At 36.1% G+C, this 25101-nt stretch overlaps 1 protein-coding gene across 7 annotated transcripts in view; it reads left to right on the top strand.

Moving 5' to 3' along the window:
- Positions 1-25101, top strand: part of LOC107042685 (rho GTPase-activating protein 21) — a 120586-nt gene that overhangs the window by 91826 nt on the left and 3659 nt on the right. Inside the window, exons 5-23 of one of the 7 annotated variants that reach the window (XM_015263861.1) lie at positions 97-1636; positions 2384-2470; positions 2969-3172; positions 4464-4706; positions 5727-5786; positions 5914-6034; positions 7015-7119; positions 8669-8774; positions 9350-9433; positions 15083-15292; positions 16185-16538; positions 16643-16807; positions 17044-17424; positions 17812-17950; positions 18129-18253; positions 18679-19464; positions 19944-20073; positions 22304-22548; positions 24355-24438. In XM_015263861.1, coding sequence (XP_015119347.1) covers positions 97-1636; positions 2384-2470; positions 2969-3172; positions 4464-4706; positions 5727-5786; positions 5914-6034; positions 7015-7119; positions 8669-8774; positions 9350-9433; positions 15083-15292; positions 16185-16538; positions 16643-16807; positions 17044-17424; positions 17812-17950; positions 18129-18253; positions 18679-19464; positions 19944-20073; positions 22304-22533 — 5070 coding nt within the window. In that variant the 3' untranslated portion in view covers positions 22534-22548; positions 24355-24438. Of the gene's footprint in view, positions 1-96; positions 1637-2383; positions 2471-2968; positions 3173-4463; positions 4707-5726; positions 5787-5913; positions 6035-7014; positions 7120-8668; positions 8775-9349; positions 9434-15082; positions 15293-16184; positions 16539-16642; positions 16808-17043; positions 17425-17811; positions 17951-18128; positions 18254-18678; positions 19465-19943; positions 20074-20401; positions 20578-22303; positions 22549-24354; positions 24591-25101 lie in introns of those variants that run through there. The other 6 variants (XM_015263835.1, XM_015263843.1, XM_015263867.1 and 3 more) reach the window with 6 other exon arrangements.

Consider the following 25101-nt stretch of genomic DNA (forward strand, 5'->3'; position numbering starts at 1 on the left):
AATAACCCCCCCCCCCCACAAAACATTTCTCGTCAATCACCCTAGCCCCGCACCCCCAACCAATCTCCCCAATAACCCCTCCCCTCGCATTTCCAGTACTTCGGTGAAACCGCCCACAACCCGGAGACAAATCAGCGTCCAGCGCGTCTCCGTTCCCCGGAGCGAGTCTCCCAAAAGCAACGAAGATCGATGAGCATGATTCCGGGTCCCTCGCCGCGCTCCCGCCAGTCCTGGGTGTGCTCGCCCCCAGGTTCAGAGAACCAAGGAACAGGTGCTTACCGTCCCCAGGAAGCCTTCAAAGACCAGACAGCTGTCAAGATGGCATCCGCCCCGAACGTGCAGCGTCGCCCCCTGACAGAGGCGCGAAACCAGGACTTCCGCCCCGACGACAGATCCCAACGCCGGTCCCTCCAGCAGGACGACGCCTATCGATCCCCCGAGGGTCGTTACGACCTGTACGATCGAACCCGCCCCGAGTCAATCTACTCTCGTCCCAGCAGCGAGCAGATCTACGACAGAATCAAGGACCCCATCTACGAGAGGGTGCGTCCAGACTTGACTGGCACCTTCAGCAAGTCCCTGGACCACCAGTACCCAGTCTCCAGAGCGGAGCCACAAGTCCCTATTTACCGACCTGGCAGGAGAGTCGTAACGAGGAGAGCAAGCGAGGGAAGTGGGCCCCCGAATGATCACGAGATTTCCAATGAATCCTCTCGACTGTCCATCGACTCCAGGAGGGACTCGTCACCTGCCAGCAAGGACAGCAGCCTCTCCTCGTACGATTCGAACTCAACATTGACTGGTAATGAGTGCTCGGACGATTCTGTCATCATGACGAGACTGAGGAAGAGCTTCGAGCAGAAGGAGGAGTTCCTGAGGAGGCCCAGTCATCCCATTGGCTGGCTGCTGCCTGACGAAGCCTCGAGGTTGAATCAGAATCAGAATCAGAATCAGGGGGTCATCCAGAGGGAGTTCTATGCGAGACCGCAGAAGCTCCAGAGGCAGGTGTGGCCTCCCAGTGAGCAGGGCGATCAGAATGCCAACAAGGGGGCTGTGAAAAATGGAAAACCTGGGAATCAGAATGTCCAAAGGGTCAGGGGGGACATTGACGAGGAGAACGAGAGGGAGAGGGAGAATAATCAGGTGACTGAGGATGCTCAAGCCATCAGGGACAGGTTCTACTCGTCTCTCTGCGATGCCAATGGACAATTCGTTAAGGAGAATCATTTCTCTTTTGGCAAGGGGACTGATAAGAATGCCAAGAGCTTTGTGACGACTCTCTCGAGGATACATGAGAATGTCTCGGGGCAACAGGTGGGAGTGGACGTGAGGAATGGCACGTCGTCGTTGCCCTCTTCTCCTGGGCCTGATAAGAAGCAGGAGAAGTTTCCGGTTCCTCAGGGGCTGCAGATTGTCTCCAGGAGGGCGAAACAGTTCGAGTCGGGGAGGCTGCTCAGTGATGATGATGAACCTACTAGTGATCGCACTAATCTTTATAAAAGTGAATTGTCGAGGCTGTCTAACAAGAGGAGTGTGCCCAATGTCGCGGTTAGGAAGAGGGAGTTTGAGTCCAAGGCTGAGAGTGTTGAGACTAGGAGGGGGAGTACCAATCGGGAGAGCAAGTCACTGGATTCAGGTGAGCATTTTTGCTGGTTTATTTTTCTTTTGTTGGAGAAGAACTTTTTTTTTTAATTTAAAAGCCAAGGATTGGTTGGAAAATTGGAAGTGTTTTTGAAGCGTAATTGTCTTGGGAGTGGGTGATTTTATACTGGTTAAAGTGATGGAAATTTGTAACAGTTGAATTAAACTAAATTAAAGTCAATTTTTAACCGTTTTAAAATTTCAAGAATTGGAAATTTCTGTTACGTTAGAGTTCCAGTGAAATTTCAAAGGATTTCGTCATTGAAAATTCAAAATTTTATGGATAAATCAACGGGAACTGTAAATTTTAGGTAAATTATTCCATGAAAATTGATAGAAATTATGAAAATTCAGGTAAATACATTCTTGAATTCCCAGTTGATTGTAAATTCACAAATTCTCAAGATAATTATTAAATTCCATAAAGAAGTCATGAAATGAGATGTTCAAATCAAATAAAGTTTCCTTAAATATCTTGAAATTGAAGAAATATAACTAAATTAGTGTGAATTACGCAAAGATCTGAATGAAAATTTCTCCCTCATCTTGAATTTCGAGATATTTACGAAGGACGCAATCCTATGTGAAATTGATTTATGTACTTCTACTACTGAATCCTCACCGATTTTCACTCCAAAGTCCATTCGAAAATTCCTAGTCATTTATCACGATTACATCCTCCCACTGTCACAAATCATAATACAATTTTTCTTCCATGCGATGTACAAAAAAAAATAACTAGGCAGAGGATTATCGGGGAATCGAATAATTCCCGTAGGCAGCAAATACATCCATTGCGAGCCTCCAACCTCCTATTCACAATTTCCAGGTAGTTTATCCTAGAAGTGTAAAATCGTGTGTCTCGCAATGTCATCAGCAAGATTTAGAGTGCCTCTGAATTATTCAGCTTTTTATTATTTCCATAACACCTGCCACTTTATTTCTCATTGGATGTAGGAGAAAACTTCCATAAACTAAAGTCTTTATTAAAAAAATTCAAATGTCCAATATTTTTTAACAATCTCACCTCTTATTCTCAAAAAAATAGGGAAAAATCCTACACCCAATGCTTTTGCCAGTGTTGCCACACGTAGATTTTATGATTTGAATAAAAACAATCAAAAAACTCGAATGTTCGAGTGAAAAATCAACATCTCCTATTGCCAATGTCGACTCACCTGCGATGACTGTGCTCATTTAACAAATAACAAATGTTTAAATATGATTGATGGCCGGACTGTAACGAATTTAATCGAGGAATGGAGATGTTTTTCAATTAAATTCATAAATTTTTGTTACAATCCTTAATACATATATCTGTCGTCAGATGAACAAGCTGTGGAGATGGAACCGGTTAGACTGCGGGCGAGAAGCAATAGTGCTGAATCCTGGGAGGCTGTGAACGGTGGAACGACCCGACGAGGCGTCAGGCATACCTGGCAGAATGAGCCAGAGGAACTGGAGACTGAGGGACGAAACAGCAAAGCAAAGCGACAGGACAGCTATCTTCAGGCTGTTAGAAGTCAGCTCGGTTAGTTTACCAAGAATTTTCTTATCCGATTTATTTTATTTTATTTTATTTTTTTGAGTTCTTTTTTACATTTGATTTCTTTACACTTCTTTGATACCGAACGAGTTTTAACGGAAGGAAAATAGAAGGAGAGAGGTAGCGAAAATGGTTTTATAAGGGGAATAAAATTCTTATGACGTATCGTATAATTATTTTCCTGGGGTTTGAAGTTCTTTTGATACTTTTTTTTATGAAATTGAAGAATACTTTGCATTTGAGGCTTTTAATTGCAAATATTTATAAAAGATGTTGAAGGATTTTTTTATGTGACGAATTTCATGGAAAAAATAATAGATAAAAGTGTCAAGAACACGAGAAACACGAGAAATACTTTTATTCATTATTTTTTTCGTGGAATTCATGCACTATGGCTAGAGTTTAGCGTTTTATTTTGCAAGTGTTTCTGGAAAGAAGAGAATTGAAGAACAATGTCATGAGTTTTTCTTTAGAAAATTTTATGGGCTATAAAAAAACGTCTATTGTAACATTTCTCTAAACCTCACGTTCGCAGAGATATTTTCAAAATTATCAATAATAAAGTTTTTAGTATTGCGAATTCCTGGATTACATTATCTCGTTCATAATTGTCTCTGAAAAAAAAATATCAAAAGACCTTTGATATATTCCTCCAGTTTTCCAAATATTTTCAAAATAATGGGTATGGAATTCATTGATTAACGAGACATGAAGACTATCGTGAAAAAAAAATTTTTTCTAATGAATTTTATAGAAAAAATAATATTTAAAATTATTAAAAGTACCAAAAATTCCATAATTGCTGAGATTTAACATTTTATTTTGCAAAGATGTTTCAAAGGAAGAGATTTAAAGAAAAATGTCAGGGTGTTTTAAATCTATAAGCTAAAAAAATATCTTGTCACATTTCAATCCAATTTTTAATATTATAAATTCATGACTGGCATTAACTCCTGAATTATCTCGTTAAAAAGTGACTACGAGTAAAGAATATCAAAAGATTTCTAACACTTTCCTCCAGTTTCCGAGATATTAACAAAATAATGTGTATAAACTTCACGTATTAACGAGACATGAAAAATATCGTAAACAATTTTTTCCTCGGGACTCTCCTGGTATCTCACATTCTCCTCTTCTCTTAATGCGTTTTAACTGAATTCTCGAGGCATTCCTGCATCTCTCTACGCTTTAAATCACGAGTTTATTGCATGGTTTACGAGAATACTCACCGAAAAATTATTTCGTGAAAACGAAACATAAAAAAAAAACATATTAGAGAGAGAGCCACAGCACAAGGGGCGAGAGGATGAGAGGCAGATAAGTGACATGCCAAGTGCTCCACTATTTCCAACCACGATACTGGATACTGTGACGAGTGACGGTCAAGTGACTCTACCAAGTGTTACTATAAGTCCACCCCAGCCAGTACGACCCAATCAGCTTTCCATTCCAAATCCACTGCGCCCTTTAGAGTCGTCGGGAGATACCAACAACAGCGTGGAAACAAATGGGCTTCTAGGTCAGAATTAAAAAATTGAGGAGAAAGAGACTAAACAGACTAAGCTGACTAATTAATTAACCGTCATAATCCCTGTGATTGTCGAAACATTCAGGCGATTTTTTTTACTGAATGAAATTCATTCTGTGATGTGAATCCGTGAGATTAAGAGACCTTTCATTACCTTGGATGTTTGAGCATACTTAACAACATTAATTAAAGCTAAATGCGGCGGGAGAAAATTCAATCTGCAAATTTCTTTATCCCCGAGTCGCCAAGAAACATATTAATTAAATTATGATATCGAGACTATTTTACGAAGCGTTCATATTGAAAAAAATCTTGATGAAGAAAGAAAAATAAAGATGTTAAAAACGTCGAGAGAAAGTTTACGAAAAAATTAATAAAGAATCAATTAATCAACCGTAATAATCCTGTCGATTGTTTGAACATTCGAATTTTTTTTAAGAAAGACAAATTAATTCTCTCGAATTGAATTCCTGAGATTACGAGACGTTCGTGAGATGCTTGGGCATACTTAATACCATTGATTAAACCTAAATAATCCATCGGAACATTAAATTAATTAATTTCCATCCCCCAAACGTCAACGAAGGCCAGAACATAATTTAAATTTAACAATGAATTATTATTTTCATTAATTATTTTGCAAAGAGCCTTTTTTTCCCAATAATTAATGCTTTTCTCCGCTTAAAATGTGGTTGTGACATAATTTTCTTGAAAATCTTAATGAACAAAAAAAATAGAGACTGTATAAACGTCTGTGTAAAATTAAACACATCAATTCCCCCCCAATGAGGCGATGAAACTAACTGTGTTGTTATGCATTTGATTACGTACCCGAGGGCTGTGGAATGCCACATAGACTTAGCATTTATAATCAAGCTCTTGATGCTGTAATAATAGAGGTGTTGGCACTTATTGGTGAACGGCATGGTGTTACCTATTAATTTAATTCACCATCGAAGTATCAATCGTCGTCTGTGCAACATCGAGTTATTTATTATTTAATGTTCACAGCTCCAGGCTCTAATGCAGCGAATGGGGTGGTGCTGAGGCGACAGAAAAACACTCAAATCAGTGAGTACTTCACTTCCTACAGCCCCAGAGGCATCAATCAAGGCGTAATAGCCTGGTATCATAATTTTCGATGCTCGATGCAATATTTTTAAATCGATTTTTATTTTTCGTCTCTCTGCGGCATCAGGCGATGAGGATCGTGCGACGAGACGAGTGTCTTATCTGAAAGCCACCTGGGGCGAGCGGATGCACGTGGACAGTGACCTAGAACTCAGCGATTCTGAACCAGTCGCTCAAGCCATCAGAAGGTGAATACAAAATTTATTTTTTACCGAAGGAACGGTCGATTTTTTTTATTCGCATGCATGCGGGGATTCTGGTGACTTATAAAATTGCGAATATCTCGGGAACTGCGGGATTTAGAGGAAAACGTCAGAGGATTTTTTTGTGGAGAATTTAATTTTCTACAAAAAGTTCTCGTGACATTTTTCTCGGAAAACAATCGTGCGGGAGATATTTGCAATACTTTATGGGTGTTAATTCATTTGGTGTCATTAAAATATTTGTTTAATGCTGATTGTTTCATTATCTCGGGATTGAGTAGTTTCAGGGACGAATCGAAAAAATGTTTCTTAACATTTTCTTTAGTTCTAAACGTTTTAGAAATATTTCTGTAGCAATTTTTGTGAATTCGTTTAATTCATCGTTTTTTTTTTGTAAAAACATTTGGATTTTCTCCATGTTCACTCGAATTTGGATGCTTTATGTATTTAATTATGTGCCACGGAACATTTCAGGCTAAAAGATTACCCTAGAAATTTATTCCACTCCAGAAACTCGCGACGATTTGTATTTGTATGCATAGGACCCAAGTGATTAGCAACTCTCAAATATCTCGGAAACTTCGGGATTTGAAGAAAAATGTCAAAAAATCTTTAATGTGGAAAATTCAATTTTCTACAAAAAGTTTTTCTGACATTTTTCTCTAAAATCAGTAGCTGGAGAGATATTTGCAAAAAACATGGTACAAATTTGCCTAATTCATCTTTTCTCTGTAACAACACATGCATTTTCTTAATGTTTACGCGAATTTTGATCCTTGATCTATTTAGTTACCTTCGGAAGAGTATTTTAACTCCAAAATCACCCCACCATCGCGAAAAAAGTCGATTCCAAACTCAACAGTGTCGCACAAAATATTTAAGGTCAACCATTAATGCATTAAATCAAGGGAAATAACACAGAAAATATAATTAGGATATAAAACAATGGTACATGATGATTCTAGTGCGCACAAACGATGGAGACCGCCACTATTTCCCAGTGACATAACGCCACTGCTTCGTATCTTCGAGGACGTAACTTCGGCTTCGTTGCACCGTCATAATCATCGGTGAGGCACCCTCCCACCTACAAACAACACAAGACACAAATGCTGTCTGGATTACCTGGCGATACTTTTTTTTTGTTGTTGCATTTTTCATTTCGTTGTTTGTAATTCGCTCAAGCAAAACAGAAACACATAATCGTGTACACACGAGTAATAATGGAATAATTTCACATCGTATTTGTTCAGAGGTTTATCGTCCTTATCTGTGAATAATATTTCGTGATAATTGGGGGGGGACTAGTCGACGTCTTGGAGAATTTCTTTTTTTTTTTCATGGTTTTGGAGAAGGGAACATTAGTACTCTTAACGTAATTCCGATTACCAATCGGATGAGTTTGCGTTTTCCGTGTTTTGGTGTGCGTTACGAGTCGTTAAAGTCCCACAAGTGTTAAACTTTCGCTGGGTCGATGAACGCTGGTCTTTTTATGTTCTTGTGAGAATTATGGTGTTTGAGGTAATAGTTAAATAGTTCGGGGTGACATCTCTTTTATTTATTATGGATTTTTTTACATGATAATTGAATTCTTGCGTGAATTTTTTTAGTGAATAGAATCATGGAATACAAAAATTGAATAAGAAATATTGGATAGCCATTTTATTTTCTATAATTTATCGAGTTTTCGTTATTCATCAAAATAGAAAAATTCGTGTCCAATATTTTTCATCCATTTCTCATATTCAGAAATTTAAAAATCTATGAAGAACGCAATTATTCTGTTCAGGGGGAAATGTTGAAGACGCTTTCAGTGGAAAATTTTAAAACTGCTGTCAATTTTCATAAAATTAAATTTCTCCATTTTGTTCCTTAATTTTTTAAATTAGATCTCTCACTAATTATCGATTTTAGGACGCGTCAGGAAATTTTCTCGAATTTTTTTCACAACAAAAAAGGTCTCTTTACTACTTTTCGTAAAAATATTCACTAAAAGGTGATGTCAATTCATCTTGAATATCTTCTAAGACATTTTTCGCTGGAAATTTTCTCTACAAAAAATCCTTATACCATTTTCTCCTATTTTCCATAATATCTCCATAGCAAACAAACCTTTTATTTTAAACTGGATCAATCTCCTCTCTGAATCACTCCAAGGCGTTCGACAATCACGTAGTAATAACCTAATTGTTGTAAATAAGTGTGATTACCATAAACATTAAGAGAACATTCCTGTGCTGTAGATATGCGCAGCTACAAATCACAAATTCCATCACGTTTTCAAATCCCCCGCAAACTAACTACACTTGTATGGCAATGAGAGCAAAAAAATGTACACGATGAGACGAAAAAACATATTCTCGAGGTCGTGTATGTGTTACATGGGTATGATCCAATGTCTAACGATACCGAAAATTAAACATTATCTATAACCACTTTAACAGGATGACGAGCAAACTCCGAGGAACGAGACCTTGCCAAATGTCTCAGCAGGAGCAGAAAATGTTTCGTTTAATTAATCCAATTAATCGACTGAATTGTTAATAATGGTCTCGTCGATGTCAATGTCGTCTACTTTATTTTAATTAATTATTGATGAGACATTTTCGTGATTTTCAGCAACAGCATTCAGAATTCAAACGGTGGGAACACCACACCGAAGGACGTGGAGCCAGTTGAGCGTGAGGGGTCCCTTCACGTTAAATTCACAGTTCTGGATGGCAAGGTAACACATGAGAATTAATTCAATATTTTTTATTCGTGGGAAAACATTAATTTGAAAATGATAATTTTCCTCCGACATTAATTTGATCTAATTTATATAATGAGCAAATGGAATAAATTTTTTATGAGATGCATTTTGTCAGTTACAAATTGTTGATTTTTCTCAGAAATGAGTCGTTATACGAGAAAAGTCGAAAATAATTTTTTTAGGAAATTTAATTGTTTAGAAAAAAGGTTTTTGCATGTATGTCAAAGTCTTGTTTCTTAGATAATTAACAAATTAACAAGATGCACAGTCCCGCAGAGATTTTAAAAAATTTCATAATTGAAAATTTCAATTCAATTATTCGCCAAAAAAATAATAGAAATCAGAAAAATTCAAGTGAATATATTCTTGAATTTTCCACGAGAAAAATGTACTCACTAATTCTTGAATCATTTTGGAAGTTGATGTTCGTCTAGCAGAACGTAAAAAGACATTTTTAATAAGTGAAGAAATTCTTCGTGAACAGGCTCTTCCCGTAAATTTCAAAGAGCCAATTTGATCGAATTTGGAAAATTGTTTTTGTGCTGCAGAGATCGACCGACAGATCCTGGAAGCAAGTGTGGGGTGTCCTGCGGGGTCCAGTTTTGCACTTCTACAAGGACCGTCACAGCCAGGTGAGTCCTCCACACGTAATTACCCCCACTCACCCAAAAGCATCCACTGCAACAATCATATATTTTTATCATTTCACGCTTTCTAAAACCTTCGAGTCGTGACCGTCACTACTTCTACCTGAAGATCCTTTCTTTCGTAATAACACTATCGAAATTGATCTGCAGTGATCCACTGCGATATTTGAACAATTAAAAATCTGATAGGTACAATCCCTCAATTTACAAATTACAAATAATTGAACAGGGGAGAGGTAAATGCGACGGAAAAATTCCATTTTCCATGTGTCGTTAAATATGAAATCATTTCAATAATGAATGAACTCTTCTCAATATTTTTTCTAGACATTCACTGAAAATGTCCTATATACGTTTTGATTACATTAAATTTCTTCATAATTACTCGACACAACAACGGAACTGGAAACAATTAAAAACGAAACAGTAAAAGTTCCATTGATCAATCACTTCACGAATTTTCTCCTACCGAACAATTAAAAACCTGATAATTACGTACACCAATTCATTAATCCACAAATTATAAATAATTGAACAGGGGAGAGGTAGAATGCGAAGGGAAAAGTCAATTTTCCATGTGTTGTTAAATATGAAATCATTTCAATAATGAACGAGCCCTTCTCAATATTTTTTCTAGACATTCCCTGAAAATGTCCTGTGCACTTTTGATTACATTAAATTTCTTCGCAATTACTTGACACAACAACGGAACTGGAAACAATTAAAAACGAAACAGTAAAAGTCCCATTGATCAATCACTTCACGAATTTTCTCCTACCGAACAATTAAAAACCTGATAATTACGTACACCAATTCATTAATTCACAAATTATAAATAATTAAACAGGGGAGAGGTAAAATGCGACGGAAAAATTCCATTTTCCATGTGTTGTTAAATATGAAATCATTTCAATAATGAACGAGCCCTTCTCAATATTTTTTCTAGACATTCCCTGAAAATGTCCTGTGCACTTTTGATTACATTAAATTTCTTCGCAATTACTTGACACAACAACGGAACTGGAAACAATTAAAAACGAAACAGTAAAAGTCCCATTGATCAATCACTTCACGAATTTTCTCCTACCGAACAATTAAAAACCTGATAATTACGTACACCAATCCATTAATTCACAAATTATAAATAATTAAACAGGGGAGAGGTAAAATGCGACGGAAAAATTCCATTTTCCATATGTTAAATATGAAATCATTTCAATAATGAATGAGCCCTTCTCAATATTTTTTCTAGACATTCCCTGAAAATGTCCTGTGCACTTTTGATTACATTAAATTTCTTCGCAATTACTTGACACAACAACGGAACTGGAAACAATTAAAAACGAAACAGTAAAAGTCCCATTGATCAATCACTTCACGAATTTTCTCCTACCGAACAATTAAAAACCTGATAATTACGTACACCAATTCATTAATCCACAAATTATAAATAATTAAACAGGGGAGAGTCAATTTTCCAGGTGTTTTCAAATATGAAATCGTCTTAATAATGAATTGACATTTTAATATTTTTTCTGGACAGTCATTGAACATGTCCTATTCATTCTTTGATTACATTGAATTGTTTCATAATTACTTGACACAACAACAGAGCTAAGAACAATGAAAGACGAAAAAGTAAAAGTCCCAACTGTCATATCCGAAAGGATATGACAGTTGGGACAGGATTTCATTCATAATAACAATTACTCAATTGATCCGCAATGATTCGCAGCGTCAATTAAAAACCTGATAATTGAATGGAATCATCTCCACAATCAGTGGCCTTTCTATTTTCCAATTTTTCCCAAACATTTTGTGATAATTCCATAATTACCGCAGGTGTCCTACATCCCAATTACGTTCAATTATTCTTCCATTAGTGGACACAACAACATAACTAAAAAACAATTTAAAACGAAAAAGTAAAAGTCCCGTTGATTCATTCCTCCACAAAGTTTCTCTGTTTCGCGAATGACTATGGAGAAAACGGATGAAGTCAACATAGATTCACCGAAGTATGACGACTCCTGAGCACGAGGATTGAACCTCACAGTGGTTTGTATTGCGAGAAGGCGACACATAAACCAGATAAGATGTGCCCCACGAGTATTAATACGATGAACGACTATCGGAAATCGGCTGTTAATTCATATGGCCATCGAGGACGCGCTCGATACGTGTACATACGTCCCTCGGAATTAATTAAACCGTTGTTTGAATAAGGCGTTCACTGCCTCCCTGATACGAATACTGTCGTACAAACGTGACCCTGAACACTTCGCATTTCATTACAGTATGTGCTGGGTGCAATCATTGATTTTTGAGTGCAATTTCACGTGAGAAAAATGAATTTCAGTGGAGATATCATAATATTTCCAAAGAAAAAGCGAAAAAGCTCGTTTTTACGAAAATGGACGTCAGTTTTTTGTGGATATCTCGAGAATGAGTGGTTGTAGGAGAAAATGTCATAAGATTTGCTTTATAGTTAATGAAATTTTCAACAAAAAGTGTCATATGATATTTTCTCCTAAAATCAACAATTCTCGAGATAATTGCAATGATAATGAACGAAAAAAAATTGATTTTGCAAAAATTGACTTTATGTTTTCGGTGAATATCTCGAGAATACGTGGTTCTAGAAGAAAACATGATAAAATCTTTTTGGTAGCTGAGGAAATGTTCAATAAACAAGTCTTTATAAAAATTTCGCTATCTCCTTCCGCTCTCGAGATATTATCGAAGAACTGATCTCAAAGTAGACCACCTCCAATTAAAAGTGAAATAATTTCATTCAAACTGATCTCACCTGTGTGTTCTTATCCGGAAAAATCCAATTTCGAGAATAAAATGAGAAAGTGAAAAGAGCAGAATGAGCCATGACGTGTTGGGTGGACGGAAAAAGTTTCACTGTTGGGCATTCCTCAAAAGGCCGTTATCTCCTTCATTCGTGGATGGATATTTCATACAAAAGCCACTTCACACTGTCCTTTCATGGACGGAGAACTTTCCCGATCGTGTTGTATCGGAAGAGCATCTTGGGGTGGAGAAATGAGCGAAAACGATATTTCTACCGAGAAATGCAGCGGCATTTTTTTCAATATCAATATCTACAGGAAACAGCGGTTGCCTTATCATAGACCGCAACCTAGAGCCAGGAGATTGGTCTTGTGTTTTGTGAGACTCGATGGCGCGTTCGGTGAACACTTGCCAAGGATATTTTATCCTCGAAGGAATTGGCAATGAAGAAATTGTAGATTGAACTGGTAAAATCATAAAAATGTTGGAGTGCATTCAATAATTCGGTTTTTTGCATTTTCGATATGAGATAATATCAAAACATTTTTTGTGGGAAAATTCATCCTTGAATCCACACGGAATGGCACTATCATAAGATAATTATGAACGTAAAAAAATATAGGAATACTCGAATTAATTGTAAAATCGAAGCGAGGATGTTTTATAAAGAGATTTTACGCTTGAACATATTTAAATAAATTGCGAATTGAACTCGTGAAATCATAAAAATGTTCAAGTGAATTTAACAATTTGGTTTTCTGAATTTTTAACGGTATGAGATAATGTCAAACTGTTTTTTGTGGGAAATTTCATCAGTTGCAAAAAAAGAAAAAAACATGAATACTAAAACTAATCGTAAAATCAACGCTTGATGTTTTAATTTCATTAGTTACAAGAAAAGTTTTATCAAAATGTTTTACGAGAAGAATTTATGCTTCAACATGTCTAAATAAATTGTGAATTAAACTCCTAAAATCATAAAAATATTGAAGTGAATTTAACAATTTGGTTTCTGCATTTTCAACGATATGAGATAATGTCAGGGCATTTTTACCGGAAATTTCATCAGTCGGAAAGTAGTCCCTCATCATATTTTCCTTGATACCACCCGGAATGTTCCTATCATAAAACAATTCTGCATCGGCGTAGAAAAAATTCAAACGAAAGGGGTAAACAGATATTACGACTGAACTTATCGTAAAATCGAATCCAGGGAGTTCAAACATAAGGGTGATTTATAGAATAAAGCTCGAGATGTTCCGCGGGGTCATTAAAAATGTACGATAATAAATTTGAGGATTATGCGTCTGGGTGAAAGGTCCCATCAATGTTTTTTCTCCTCCTCAATGTTTTATTTTCTTTCCTCTATCATTTTGCGTGTTTTAGTGCCACTGGGGTGGGGAATTGGTTGGGTTATACTCGGTGAGCGCGAGTTAGAGGCAGTGAGTGCAGTCGAATGTTAAGCACCGTGGAATGCTAGTGCGTTCAGTAACAAATATGTGACGAAGAGGATGAACAAATAAAATAGCAGAATTGAGGAAAATTAGGGGACAACGTGAGATAAAAGAGACGTAAAGAATTGTTTTTGATGGAGAGATACAGTGAAGTGAATTCCGAGGGCATGCTGGGCGCAGATAGTAGCTCTTACTCCTGTATTCCACTGCATTTCAGTACTCATGGACTTTTCGGAAGGAGATTACGCCGCTGGGGCTCCACCGGGTCCTGGGTAATGATTAATTAATGCTGGAGGTCCTTTGAGCTTGGGAATTAGGGAGATAAGGACTATTTCACGGATTTATTCCGAAATTACGGTGGAATTTATATGTGAAGTTATTTGAATGGTGGAATTTAGTATCTGCGGTTTTTCGTTAATTTTTTTTATCGATTGATCAGCATTTTTTCGATCAACTGTTTGATAGAAATAAAAAAATTCTTTGTTGATTTAATTTAGAGAGTTTTAGCGGGGGTGAAGTGAGAAAAATTATGGAATTTATCTATTAAAAATATGTAAAATGACGTAAATGAGGAAGTTTAATGCTTTAAAAACGACAAAATTTCTTACAAGGATCTCTCAATCAATTCTGTTGTTAGTTAATCCTGCAGAAATCGTGTTTGACATTAAAAAATCTAGGATTTTTCTGACGTTTGATTTACGTATAAACGTGTTCGTAAATTATCTCGACGACCAAAATAGAATAGGAAAAATGTTGTAAATTCGTCAATTAAATTTATGTCAAATCACAAGAACAATGAAGTTCAATGCTTCAAAAGTACAAAAACTCTTGCAAAGATTTTTTAATCAATTACGTTGTTAATTAATCCCAAAGAATTCATGTTTGGAAATGAAAAGTCCAAGATATTTCCGACTTTTCGAATGCAATTCAGTCGTATATTCAAGTATACGAGGGTTTGTAAATTGAGGGTATAGAAAAAATATTGTAAAATTATCAACAAAAATTATGTGAAATCACTTGAGTGATCAATGATCTAGAGAATAGGCTATTTTTCTCGATCGATTCTCATCATTTCCATAAGAAAGCATGGATCAATCTATTCCATCCATATTCCTTCACCTTTTTTCTCGAAATTGATTTTTTTTTGTTAATCATGAATATTCATCAACTCCTCCAATTACTCATGCTAGTTAATTAAGGAAAATATTCCAAATTTATAATTCCAAGACGCTCGAATTTACTAAAAAATCCTTTACACCAACTCACATAAAATATCTTTAATTGTTGATTTCTCAATCCATTTCTTTCTGTGAAATTGAATTTAATTAAATTCGATTTAATTTATTCACTCGTGAATTGCAATTAATTAATGGGATTACAGAGTCCATCAGCGACGAGTGACGGTGATGCTGGACAGAATGTTGACGTCAGATGTTCATTGGTCGATGTAGCTGACGATTACACGAAACGGAAACATGTATTGCGCGTTGCTAATCCCACGGCGGAAGTTCTACTGCAGACTGAGGATGCCGCGTCCATGGCACTGTGGTTGCGGGCTCTGCACAAACACGCCGCAGCTGAAAAACCCTCGGTAAATAACAATAAATTATTATCATTATATTTTTAATAGTTAACAGTGAGCAAAGAAGCTGATGAAAAAATGTGGTAATCGTTTATGGTGATGAGTGATTGGGATTCAAGATAATACACACGTCATATTTTTACTACTTTCGAAAGACAATGTCCGCTTTCATATTTGGAGTGAAATTCTTTTCCTTTCGGTCGATGAGCCAAGGTTGTTGACCGTGAATTTTCTTTATGCTGAGGACTATAAAATTTATTTAATTGTGAGGCTTTAGTGATAGGGTTTTCAGAGTTTCGGGAATAGGAGGAAGAAATGTCCAGAAATATTTTCTTGGGAGAGTGAAAATGCTTTTTTGACATTTTTAAAATTGATAATTTGCAAAAACAGTCTGTTTTATAAAATAATAATTAAATTAGGCTCTAAAGTTATGGGAAATATTCATAAAAATCATTTCAGTTTCTCATTTTTGGATGAAAAAAAAAATTAATGAGATAAAAAATGAGATTTGAATTTTAAAGGGTTCCCAGAAGAAATATATTTTTTTATAAAGTAAAAATGCTTAAAAGAATGTGCTGTTGAAGTTTAAAACTTACGAAAAGGGAAAAAAATAAAAATGTAATGCAGTAATGTAATATTAGAAACTGTTAATCCAAATGAGCCAGATCAAATGACAAATATTGTTTTTAGCAAACGGCAGTGTAAATAATTCAAATGTAGAATTGAGCACTCTAAACAATAATAAAAACAGTAAAAATGCTCCCTCGACATTTCTAAAATCACTGATTACCCAGAGCATCCCATTTTTTCATAAAAATCGAATTCGAGTCCAGAGTTGAGGGAAATATTCATCGACACCCCATCATCAATTTCTCATTCATCAATTGCAAAAAAATTCCAGGATGCAAGTACAAGTACATCCAAGCAACAAGCAGTGCCTCAGACCCCAGGCCCAACGACCCCAAGTGCTGGACAGGGCACCCAAAGACTAAGTCCCCTCCCAAGTCACAAAGGAATAAGAAAGCTCACATCCTTCCGAAATCGATCGCCAACTGGTCAGTCACCAGTGAATAAAACGAGAAAACCGAGTCAAACAGTGGATCCTCTGCCCTCACCGAAATCGAAAACATGGAAGGGTAGAGTTGCCAAGCAGCTAAGACGAATGCATGGCCAGGCTGGCTCGCCATCATCACCCACAGCCCAACTGCCACCCGAGGGGGCCACTTTCAAAGTACCATTGGAACTTTGCCCAGTCGTAAGTCTCTTAAAGTTTAAGGAGGATGAGAAAAATGTTTGGAATGAGTTTTTCATGGGTAATAAACGCTCTTATTCGTCTCACATTTTTTTCTCTCCATCCAGTCTTCGTTCTCCGAGTTTGTTCCACTGATTGTCGAGATGTGCACGAGCATTGTTGAGGCGAGGGGATTGGAGGTCACTGGTATCTACAGAGTGCCAGGAAATACTGCTGCCATTTCACAACTCACGGAGAGTGTTAACAAGGGTTTTGAGAGCATAAATTTGCAGGTGATTCAACAATTTCTTATTCTAAATTTATTCTTGAATTTTTTCTATGGAAAAATTTCATTCCAATTTAAATTTTTTTAAAATAATCTCTCGAACTGAGGGAGACGCAAAATTTCTGTAGATAAATTTCATTTTTAGCTGAAACAATTCTGCATGAAGCATTGTTAAGTAAACATTTAGCGAGAGAATTTTTATTTAATGATTTCAAATGACTGTATTTTGATTTTTTTACGCAGGATCCTAGATGGAGTGATGTAAATGTAATTTCTTCCCTCCTGAAATCATTCTTCCGTCAACTACCGGATTCGCTTCTCACTGCTGACCTATATCCCATGTTCATCGACGCCGACAAAATAGAGGATCCACAGAGGCGAATGGCAACGATACGAAAACTCCTCAGGGATTTACCGGAGCATCACTTTGAAACACTCAAGTATCTCATGTTCCACTTGAAACGAGTTGTTGAGCACAGCGAGATCAACAAGATGGAGGCGAAAAATTTGGCTATTGTTTTTGGGCCAACTCTTGTCAGGGCCAGTGGCTCCAGGGATAATATGGTTACTATGGTTACTGATATGTCGCATCAGTGTAGGATTGTTGAGAGCTTATTAAACAATGTGAGTTTATTAATTTAATTCAATTTAATTTAACTATTCTAAGAATATCTCGGAAATAAGTGGATTTAAAGCGAAATGTCAAGACATCCCTTGATATTTCTCTCTACATCTACTTATTTTTTTCAGAAATATTTTCGAAAAGTCTGGATGAAATTTCGCAGGGCCCAGCATAAACTGTCAGATTATTTTTGAAAATATCTCCAAAAGGAAAAGGTTTACAAGACAATGTTGAAGAACATTTTTTGTAGAGAATTTCACGAAATTCACAAAAGGTTTTATGGAATTTTTCTCTATATATGATTATTTCAGAGATATAGGAAAAAATACGAATTTTAATGTTTTTTAAACTTCAATATCTGAATGAATGTAATTTTATTTGATCTACAGGTCGATTGGTTCTTCTGCGAAGAAGACTTAGACGACTTGAGCAGATTAAGCGTTAACCTGAGTCTCCCAGCGGACGGTAGTGAAGTAGAAACATCCAACAATCACAGTTTACTGTTGAACAATATTCAAAAAGTTGAAGGTAGTTTGCCTCACAGAAATTCACAAATTAGACGTAGAAATCCCCCCAGTTATTTCCCCCAAGTTTTTTATTATTTAAAGTAGTCTGCATCGTCAGTCATCCACCCTCAACACCTCACGTTCATCTTGATTTAGTCCGCTTTTAGTTTTTATGATTTATTTTATTCCACCCTTAACAGGCATGCGTGAAATGGTCTCGGCTAAGGATATTGTATCTTCAATAATATCCGCAGCTAACAGGAAAATTCAGAGGCGAAGGAAGGGACACGAAGAGCAGGAGAGTGAAGAACATGAGGAGGAGAAGGTCAGTGATAATTACATCTAATTTATTTTCCCCGAATTCATTAGCTTCGTAAAATTACAAAGCTGGCATCTTTATTTTTTTTCATTCTTTCGAGAACTATTGAATTTCGAGGAAAAATTTTCTAGGGAATTTCATGAACTTCATAAAACATCTTTTGACATTTTATCTTAAACTTATTAGTTTCAGATCCATTTATGAAATAATGTAAAAAAATTACTGAATTTTTCTCTTTCTGTCAAAATTATTTTTCGCATCATTTCGCAAATATCTCTCCAGCAAAGAGGTTTATCAAAAAATATGAAACAACATTTTTTGTAGGAAATTTACTTCTCCACAAAAAATCTCTTTTGAAAAATCCCTCAAAACTCTCTCCTTTCCCAGATAATTCCCACTTAACCCTTGAAAAAATAAAAATTTCGTTCCAGACAAAGACGAAGGCTGAGCCGGAGCCCCTGGTGCGTCAGAGTATGGCCCTGAACGAGCGTCAGTGCAGTGTAAGTGAAATAGTGATGATGCACGAGACAAAGAGTCAGTCCAACCACACCCCAGAGCGACAGGAGCGAAATAATCTCTCGAACAGTGCGAACTCGAGTCCCCTGAATGGAACGATATCCAACCGTTCCCAGCAGCAATTTTCGACAACATCATCTAGCCTGGACTCGCCCAGGCTCCCCGAGATGACCTCAGGCAGCCTGGACACTGTATCAACGATATCAACAGCCTCGAACGACACGAAACAGAGTGGAAACGACGAGGTAATCAGGACTTATGCAGGACTCAGTGCAACAACTCAGGAGAGAATAAGGAGATTCGAGCAGGAGACTAAGGCAATGCTCCAACGGGATCAGTACAGACATCGAAAGGAGGCTGAGAAGAGGGAGGGGGACAGGAGGAGAATTGAGATGGAGTGGCAATTGGCTAAACGAGAGATGGAGAATGATGATATACTTGATGGAATGGTCGAGTCAACGGTATCTTCACCTTATCTCACTGATCGACTTGCTAATTTGAGTGACAGACTGGCAGAGAGGAGTGGTGATAACAGTGACAGGTCCAGGTCAAAATCTAGTACTAGATTAACACCCATGTCCATTGCTGTACAGCAACAGCCCTGCGCCAATCAGAAGGCTCAGGCTAGCAGCCAATTGAGCAGTATTATTGGGGAGAAGATTAATAATGGAGTTATTAAAAAATTTAAAACTGATAAAGAGGTGAGAAATACCCTATTTCATTGCCATTTGAATCCGCATTTTCTTTAATTTTTCCCTCAATATGAGACATTTTTACATTTATCAAGAGAAATAATTATAGATAAATTACTAATTAATTGTGAATTAACTTTTTGCACCAATAAGCACTTTAGAGAAATCAAAAGGTTTCATTCTGTTCGAATAGATTTTTTTCAGTCGTTATATTATTTTTATTGCACATGGATTTTTATACAGAATTTGAAATTTCATTGGGAAAAAAAATTAATACGAGTTGTGAATGAATTAAACTGATAGGGAAGTGATATGAGAGTAATTGAAGGATTGAATTTTATTCAGATTTCATTCCTGACATTCAATTAATTTTATCTCCTGACGTCATGACGTTCGTTGGGGTAATTTTATCTGAAAGATGTAGTTCATCTCACGTTTGGAAAGTTTGAGAGGTGAATAATGTTTTTTCATTTGTTTTTATGCTTCAGCCATCGATGGAATCCCTGGTGCCAACGAGATATGGCAGTTTAGACTCACTCCACGAGGTTCACATGTCCCACACATCACCATCACCATCGCACCACACTCGGGGTATACCCGGCGACATATCCGATGACGGTGAGTGCTAAATTTCTTATCACACACTCAGTCTTCATGTGTTGCTTCAAACTATCGAGACTCGAAAAAACCTCGATTATTTCGATTAAAATCCATGAATCAAGAGTTCTCGAAATAGAGTTCGAGCTCCAACAGCATGAACTCATGTCAGTGTCTATCGTCTATGCCCCTTCTATTTTTTTTAATTTACGAATTACTCTGCCCCATTTTTTATTCAACATAATCCAGTGGTCTAATCTAATCTCTTCAAATGTCAAATTTATTCTGTGTGTTTTCTCCTTTTTTTTTGTTCTCTTTGATATTCGCTTCTGACGGTCGGTGAGTCTAGCTGGATCTTGTTTCCTTCACTGGACACAGAAGATTCTGACTATTAACAGAAAGCTTGCTAGGTATCCCCTATTACATTAATCATTAATTTATTTTAATAATTTATTGAGTTGTTGAAGTGGGAGGAGGAGATTCGTTCAATCTGCATTACGCATTCTACGAATATCTCCAAAACTATCAGGTTTATTGGAAAAAGTCATTCGATCTTTTTTGTGAACTATGAAATTCTCCACAAAAAATGTTCTATGACATTTTTCGTTAAAGCTCTTCATTTCGAAGATTTCTGTAAAAATATCCTCAATCAATCTAAAAAAAAAGAAAAGATCAAGAATTTTATTTTTATTATTACTCTGTTGATGTATCTGAAATGTTTGCAAAATAGTAAAGTATTTTAATCATCTCCTTCTCCGCAACTTCTTCACTGCAAGCATAATTTTTCATAAAAATACATCAGAATAATTAATCTCAATAATTTATCACTCAGTGAACGTCACAGATTCAAAGCATGGTTAACAAATTTTAATCATGAATATCATTTTTCATAATGAACGTAAACGTGAAAAGACGCTTCACTCATGAATAATGAAGTATCATCTAAAATTAGTTCGAGCGTCTCTTCCTCTAGTCATTAATCATCCTCGAATAAATCATTATGCCTTCCAGCACGTTAGAATAATATTAAGATGAGAAAATATTGAGTTAGATTTTAGACAGAATTTTGCAATCAACCAAGATCTCAGTGTTATCGAAGTAAAATCAGGGGAGTAAATACATAGGTTTAGAATGAGCTTAGAATTTCCAGTTGGCTTGATCCACACGTTTGTATTTGCACAGTTCGTCGTTTGATTCCCACGTTCTCATCGGAATACGACGGATTAACGTGTGGGCACGTTTGTTACGATAATAACTTCATTCATGAGTTTTATTGGGTGGGAGATTTGAATATTCATCGTCTGTGAAATATAAAATATCATTGTCTTGCATTGGCTGCCTGCATTCACTGCCTGCATTGATGCCTGCTGCTCTGTGAATTTCACAAATTAACGGAAATGAACATGAGTCAAAGAAAAATATAATTATTAATATTTATTAATTCAATTAATGATGAAAAAAATTAAGGAGTTTGGAGAGTGAAAATTTTATTTATTGTGCAATTATTTCGTTAATGAGGAATTTTATATAAATGTCTGAAGATATTTTTCTTTTAAACTACTCGTTAACGAAATGAATTCATAATTGTGTAGGTGTACACTTACACTGTTGAAAAGTTTGGCTGAAGTTTCCTGTACACTAGTTGGAAATTTCAAGGAGTTTATCATTGACAATTCAAAATTTCGGGAGAAAGTCGATGGACATTATTCCATGAAAATCATTAGAAATATGGAAAATTCAGGGTATTTTGGAAAAATTAAGGAAATTGAGGATATTTCGTCTTCCTGCAGCTGAAAAATTTGGAATTTCATTGAATTTTCACCGAAACCTCATGATTTCATGATTTTCTCCCCCTGAATTGAATTCTCATATTAAAAAATACCAGTGATTTGTCCACGAAATTTCAATTTCTTTCCAACAGTGCACAGAAATAACACATTTAAATAAAACAAAACAATATAATTTCCCATTATATGAAATGAAGATTTCATTCATTCCAAATAAATTATTTATTACACATTAATATACTCAATTCTAAACAACAATTTCATTTCTAACGAATCAAGTCTTTGTTGGTTAAAATAAATGCTATGGAAACCGTTAATTTGATGATAAAATCAGAAGATGATTGAAGGCTGCCGCTTAATTTTTTATCGATTAATTTTTCCTTCAAACTCTTGTTTATCTGACTAAAAACATGAAAACTGAGATTAATTAGAATTGACGATTCGATATAAATTGGAACGCGTAGGCACACAGCAACACCGAGTTTTTGGTGCTACATATCGTCCCATCTACACGGTACTGCAGGCGCCAGTTGCGCCTCCACGAAGACACCGGCCCCACATTCACCCCAACCACCCTGTACCGTCACCGACCCTACCTCTTCTTCAGCAGCATCATCCTCATCATCAAAACCACAGTACCAAGGGCAAGGGGTGTCCGGGGTCGGGGCCGGGACGCCCACCTCCAAGACTTTAAACAAATTCCTCAGAGGTAAATCGGACCTCCGGAAACCGACAGTTAAAATCGTTGTTTTCTTTTTTTTTTTCCTTTCGTTTGTTGACATTTTACTCGACTGAATCTGAAGGGAGATGTATTCTTTCAAAGTGTTCGTTCGGTGTCCGATCGTAACGAGATGACGTCAGAGCTCTGGAGAATGGCTTCGATTTTTTTAATGAGTTTAAAGTCTTTTTTTTCTTTCGCTTCGTTAATTTTTTTCCTCGCATCAAACATTCACTAATTGAGGGAGGGGATGAGTTTGAGAATTTTTAGATTTTTTGGCAAATATTTGAGAGAGGGAACAAGGTCTGGAGATTTTTATTTCATGAAGAGAAATTTCTATTCAATTTTACTAGACGTTTTTTTTAATTTTCAACAAAATTCGGATAATTTTGTAATTACTGAGGTGATTTTTAAACAAATAAAGAAACCGTAGTTTTTTTTAAGAAACAGTTTTATAAAAAATGAAATGACCCACAAGAAAAGGTCTCTTGATTTTTTCAACCCAACGGTTTTCCAGATATTTGCACAATGACGTGAGTGAAATTTTCGAGCTCACCTCCCTCCGCCAAAAAATTGAATTCAATTACTTCGCTAATATCTCCCCAGGAAAAAGTTTCATCGAAAATCGCCAGAGGACATTTTTTGCAGAGAATTCAATTCTCCACAATAAAGATCTTCTGACATTTTTCTTCAAACTCATTAATCTCGGGGATATTTTTGAAATAATCCCAGCAGAAATGTGATTCCTGGTGTTATAAATTCCTCAAACTCTCCTTTTCGCTTCTCCCATTCGCTTGTTAAATGAACATTCCGGCAAAACCTGAAATTTATATCCGGATGGGATATTCCGAGCTCGTTGTCCTCAATTTTTTTTTTCCATCCTATTTGTGTAATGCTCAAGAATTCGATTTCTCACCCTCCCCTTTTGAATTGTCATGCCGCACGACTATTATTTCACTAAAGACTAAAGAAGATAAAACGAGAGTGGATTCAATAGACAACACAATAGACCGTTTGCGAAGCTAACACAAACACTGAAATCACGTATACATTGAATACTCAATGCGATTTCCGTTTAACTGGGCTATTGAGCCAATACAAGTTGACGCTCAAGTGCTTTCAAGCTTCATTTTTTTTTCTCTTTGTTTTACAATGTCAGTGGATTCGAGCTGCCTCTGTTTACATCGATGTTGTCTATTTTAATTTTTTTATCGATGTCATTTTTTTTGGTTTGTTTATTCCATTGAAATCGTTCTCTAACGTTGCAGGAATGCGTTTTACACGAGAATGACGACTCAATGGCTCGTTTAACACTGGCCTATTTTTTATTCCATTGTTGGGCTTTTGAATGAGATTTTTCATCAGAAAAATGGTCAATGAGGTTTTCTTTTGTTTTGAAAAACCACAATTTCTTGAATTCAACTTATTGAATATTTTTTAATTAAAAAATAATAGGAATAGATCAAGAATTCCACACTTATTCATTTTTCTAGAGAATTAAAATTTCCATTTGACTTTCTCTAAAATATATTTCGTGGATTTGAAAAAAGTTGTTTTATTATTTTCTCAATTCAGAAGATCTTCTGACATTTTCCCTCTATTCTCATTACCAACAGAAAATATCATTCAATTCTCCAACCGCTGGACCGATTATGATTTGAATAAATTTTTTTTAGAATGTCTGTAGCTGAGTGGAGATTTGAGAGAGCAATAATAAGCTTTGAGTGTGAAATTTACCAGTGGTGCTTATTAACTATTCAATCCACGAATGCTTAAACATCTCCATTGTGGTTTCAGGGAGCGATTTACTGACCAGCCTCACGTCGACGTTCGATCGGAAATGGAAGTCGCTTGTTAATCCCTCGAATCTCCTGGTGGCATCGAGTGAGTGCACAAGTGGGGAAGCAAACCCGGTGGAGAAGAGTCACAGGGAGGAGGTGGAACGACAGGATTCGAGGACAACTGAGGTCTACAGGGATCCGAGTCTTCATAGGAGTGTGGGGGAGAAGGGACATGTCATTCGTGCGAGAAGTGTAAGAAATTAACTCATTACTCATCTGATTTAACGATTTGAATGGATTTCAAAGCGTTGAATTTATGTATTTCCATTTCTTACTATTTACTTACTTTTCACTTATCTGGATTTTTGAACACTAAATTATTTTGTTCATGAGTCTAGAAACATTTTTATGAAAAATTTCATAAGCTAAAAAAACTCATTCTTGATATTTTTAAAATTAAAGTCACTAAATACGGAGATAATTACACTTCATCCTGGGAAAAATCGATGATGCCATTTAACGTTCTTAATTATGTTATTCTCGAATAGTTTTTGGGGAAATATCAAAAAAGCCTTTTTGTAGCTGAATACTAAATTATTTTGATCATGAGTCTGAAATCATTTTAATGGAGAATTTCCTAAACTAAAAAACTGTTTCTTGATATTTTAAAAATTAAAATCACTAAATACGGAGCTAATTACACTTTATCCTGGGAAAAATCGCTGATACCATTTAACTTTCTTAATTATGTTATTTTCGAATA

Source organism: Diachasma alloeum, unplaced genomic scaffold, assembly GCF_001412515.2.
Source record: "Diachasma alloeum isolate Michigan unplaced genomic scaffold, Dall2.0 Dall_scaffold_00179, whole genome shotgun sequence".
Lineage (NCBI taxonomy): Eukaryota > Metazoa > Arthropoda > Insecta > Hymenoptera > Braconidae > Diachasma > Diachasma alloeum.